Raw genomic sequence first — 4,683 nt, forward strand, 5'->3', positions numbered from 1 at the left:
GAATGTTTAAGATAAAAAACTCAGGGGACAGCAGATGCTGGAAAGGATGTTCAGAAAGAGGGCCCCTCCATTCCTGGTGGGATAACAAGCTGGTAAAACTATTCTGGAAATCAGTTTGATGGCTCCTCGGAAAATTGGACATAGTGCTACCTAAGGACCCAGCTATACCACTCCTGGGCCCATACCCAGAAGATGCTCCAACATGTAACGAGGACACATGCTCTACCATGTTCATGGTAGTCTTATTTATAATAGCCAGAAGCTGGAAAGAACCCAGCTATCCATCAATGGAAGAATGGATACAGAAAATGTGGTACATTTACATGGTGGAGTACTATTCAGCTATTAAAAACAATGAATTCATGAAATTCTTAGGCAAATGGATAGAAAATATCAACTTGAGTGAGGTAGCTTAATCACAAAAGACATGAACTTGAAACAAGAAAGAAATTTCTTTTCTTGAAATTAAAGAAATTGAAGAAAGAAATGAACCTTGCTGATAAGTGGATATTAGCCACAAAGTTCAAAATACCCAAGATACAATTCACAGACCACATGAAGCTCAAGAAGAAGGGAGACCAAACTGTGGATACTTTGGTCCTTCTTAGAAAGGGGATCAAAATTCCCATGGCTCATAGCAAACCAATGGATTGAGCATATGGTCTCCAATGGAGGAGCTAGAAAAAGGACCCAAGGAGTTGAAGTGTTTTGCATCCTTGTAGGAGGAACAATTATGTGTACCAACCATTATCCCCAGAGCTCCCAGGGACTAAACCACCAACCAAAGAGTACACATGGAGGGACCCATTGCTCCAGCTACATGTGTAGCAGAGCATGGCCTTTTCAGACATCAATGAGAGGCTAGGCCTGTGAAGTCTCAATGTCCCAGTGTAGGGGAATTCCAGGTTAGGAAAGTGGGAGGGGGTGCAGAACATGGGGTAGGGAGATGGGATAGGGCATTTTTGGAGGGGAAACCAGCAAAGGGGATTATATTTGAAATGTAAATTAATTAAATATATAATAAAATATTTAAAAAATGAAAAAAAAATATGTAACAAACTTGGTGTATTGTGTTACTTTGAGGGTGTATTCTTTGACAGATGTTTATGCACATAAATTATCCATGAAAATTGAATATGTACATTAAAATTATTTATACATTATATTTAGAAGACTAATAAATGCAACAGAGTATACAGTATTCCTATGTTACAAGAGAGGAGACAGACATAGATAGCTAAAGATTCATTTTTGTTTAGGCCTCAAAATAAGAGTATCATTAAACATACCTAGAAAAAGTATGACTTGAAATAGGAAAAGGTAATATCCTGTCTTCTGTGGTATCATTGCATAATATAATCATTTTCAACTAGTGTGAATATATTCTTCTCTTTCCTCTCTCTCTTTCCCCCTCTGTCTCTCCCCTCCCCTCCTCTCTCTCTCTCTGTCTCTCTCCTCCCCTCCTCTCTCTCCCTCTCCCCTCTCCTCCCCTCTCTCTGTCTCTGTCTCTCTGTCTCTGTCTCTCTGTCTCTGTCTCTCTCTCTCTGTCTCTCTCTCTCTCTTTCTCTTTCTCCTTCACTCTCTGTCTGAGACAGAGTTTCTCTGTGTAGCCACACTTGTCCCAGAACATACTCTGTACATTATGTTTGTCTTGGACTCACAGAGATCTGTCTGTCTCTGCCCTAGGGCTGGGATTAATGTGGTGTGCTACTGTCTACTGCTGAGCATATTCTTATAATTTCTAGAGACTAAATTTATAATGATCTGATACATGTTAAAGTGATATGGTGCTATGAGAAATGGATTTGGGATTCACATTTTTCTGCATACAAACTTCTCTCACAAGAATGTTCTGTTCAATTACCCAAACTGTAGAGTACATGTATTATTTTTTTACTGTTATATGGTAAGCCACAAATATATCATATAGCATAAAAAAGGAACAGAAATGGAAGTTATATAGTTTTCTAGGACAATAGAAAAGATAAGATGAAGAGAGTTAGGGCTTACAGAAATTCAAGGCCTTTATTTGGATTAAAAATGTTCTCTTGTTTTCCTATTTTTGGCATTACTGGATAAGGTAAAGATGACATGGCAAAAAGGTATTTTTTTTTATATATTTGATGGCAAGCAGATGACAAAGCTGCAAATATTCTGTGATAACTACACAATTCCACTGAAATAGTGGATGCAAGGTAAGCAGGTTTTAAACAAAGAAACAAAATTAACACAAGGTACAAGAATAAAGGTTCTAGTGCTATGCTTCTGGACACAGACTAATAGGGCGAACAGGGGTCCCATACATTATTTGGAAGTCTCTGTGCTGGTCTCTTTAAAGAATCTTGTTTAAAGGTTTTGAAGCTTTTAGAAATCATGAAGTGAAGTTTCTTAAGGAACATAGAAGCGCATTATTCTAGGAGAATCTATCCTAGGGATCAACCAGAAAAACCACACTGCTGCTGTTAAGTCTTCAGAAGATGTGAAAGGTGTAGTCTTACTAAGAGATACTATGGGTTCCTGATGTGGATGATATATTTGATAAAGAACTGAAGTTTCTGGTTTTTAGTTTAATTGGATGAAGGTTATAAAACAAAGTTTATCATGTGGAAGTCTCTTCAATGGATGTCAGACACCTAGAAAAGATAGTTTAGGGGTAGGAATATTCCAGTTTTAAATTTTCTGTATAAAAAATAGCACAATACTAAACTCTTTGATCACTTCTGAAACTGATATGCTAAATGTGGTTTTAGAAAGTACAGTAGTTATTTTAAACAGAGAAAAGTAGTATATAACTTTCAGGAAACAGGAAACATTCAGGATCCAAGATGATGGCACAGTCCCCAAACTGGAACAGTAACTATGGCAGAGTTTTTGAGCATGGGCAGATGTGTAGAGTCTTCTTCAGTGATTTCAGTGTTATTTCCCTGAAGGTAGAACAATATTATTTCTATGTTTTATATTCCTTAATACAGGTGCACATATTAGGGAGATGTAGAAGGGATAATTTGGGTTTCTTCATTTTTGCTAAGTCCACTTAATTTAGTCCACTTAATTTAATCACTTTTTTACCTATGGTTGATAATACACTAAATTGAGAGGGTAAAATACACAAAAACTAGATAATAGATAACTTTCTACCACATATATTTATTTCCTTAACCAAGAAAGAAAATTTTCTCTAGAAAACAGTCATATTATACACACATAAAGCATAATGAACAATAGGAAGATGTTGGGAGTGTATTGAAAGGCATTTAGAGGTGTAGGTAGTTGACTTAAGGTTAACGACCCAGAATTGTTTCCTTATTGCATGTAATTTTTTGTATCCAAATCTTCTTGACAATTTTTATAGTAAATAAGTATGTATCAATGCAAATGTCAGGATTTAACATGTATTGTTATCTCAAGGTATTTTTCTTATCAAAATTATAGATATAAGAACTTTCAACTAGAGCAAAATGATATTTTGCATATGAAATATCTTCTTTTGAAGTAACCTATTTAGAGCAAGTTTGACATCTTTATTCCTCAGGCTGTAGATCAAGGGATTCAGCATGGGCACAACAGTAGTGTAAAACACAGAGGACACTTTCCCTTGATCTTTGGAGCTGGCTGTTGATGGCTGAAAGTACATGAATCCCAAAGAACCAAAGAAAACAGCCACAGAAGAGAAGTGGGAGCTGCAGGTGCTGAAGGCTTTGAATCTGCTCTCATTGGATTTAATGCGGATGATTCTGGCAATGATAAAGCTGTAAGAGCTCAAGATTGTCAGCGTTGGAACACAGAAATTAAAAGTGCTGAGGCACAGAAGTACTACCTCATTGACAAATGTGCTGGAGCAGGCTAGTTGCAACAATGGAAGAAGATCACAGAAGAAGTGGTTTACTACATTATCCTTGCAGAAAAGCACTCGTAGCATGCAAAGAGTATGAACTGTGGCTTCAATGAACCCTATGCAATACACCCCACCTATCATCCAGAAACACACTTGGTATGACATGGTGACATTATACCTCAAGGGGTTACAAATGGCAACATAGCGGTCATATGCCATTGCAGACAACATGTAACACTCAGATATAACTAAGGCTATGAAGCAGTAGAGCTGTGTCATGCATTCAGGGTAGAAGATGATATTCTTCTCTGTCACAAAGTTCACCAGCATTTTGGGGATAATGACAGTGGAGTAACAGAGGTCAATGAGGGACAGACTGGCGAGGAAGAAATACATAGGTGTGTGCAGGTGAGGGCTGAGCAGGATCAAGATGATCATGCCCAGGTTCCCCAGCACTGTAAACAGGTAGATTCCAAGGAAGAGGAGGAACAGGGGCAGCTGTAGCTCTGGTTTTTCTGTTAATCCAGTGAGGATAAACTCAGTCACTGTGGACTGATTGCCTTCAGCCATTTCCACCTGAACATTTTTTTGTAGGATGTGAGAAAAAGATAGTTTATCACTTTATTCATGATTGTGATATTGAATTAAAACATTTTATTGTGTTGTCTTCTGGTTCCAACAGCTCTTCATTGGTGTCACCATTAAAAGACATTAACATGAGGCTTACAAATAAGTATCTAGTATATCTATATTTATTTGTATTCCATAACCCAGCTATAAAAATTCTATGGAGTTATCTAGAAATTTCTCGTGTCTATATTGTAAATATTTTTATGTTAAAATATCAG

General features: G+C 37.1%; 1 protein-coding gene across 1 annotated transcript; it reads right to left on the bottom strand.

Moving 5' to 3' along the window:
- Positions 1 to 3,448: 3,448 nt before the first annotated feature.
- Positions 3,449 to 4,411, bottom strand: LOC127689748 (olfactory receptor 150-like). The gene has a single exon (XM_052189366.1). It carries the CDS (start codon positions 4,403 to 4,405, stop codon positions 3,449 to 3,451), a length of 957 nt encoding a protein of 318 aa, XP_052045326.1. The 5' UTR covers positions 4,406 to 4,411.
- Positions 4,412 to 4,683: the final 272 nt, after the last annotated feature.

This window comes from Apodemus sylvaticus, chromosome 7 (assembly GCF_947179515.1).
Source record: "Apodemus sylvaticus chromosome 7, mApoSyl1.1, whole genome shotgun sequence".
Lineage (NCBI taxonomy): Eukaryota > Metazoa > Chordata > Mammalia > Rodentia > Muridae > Apodemus > Apodemus sylvaticus.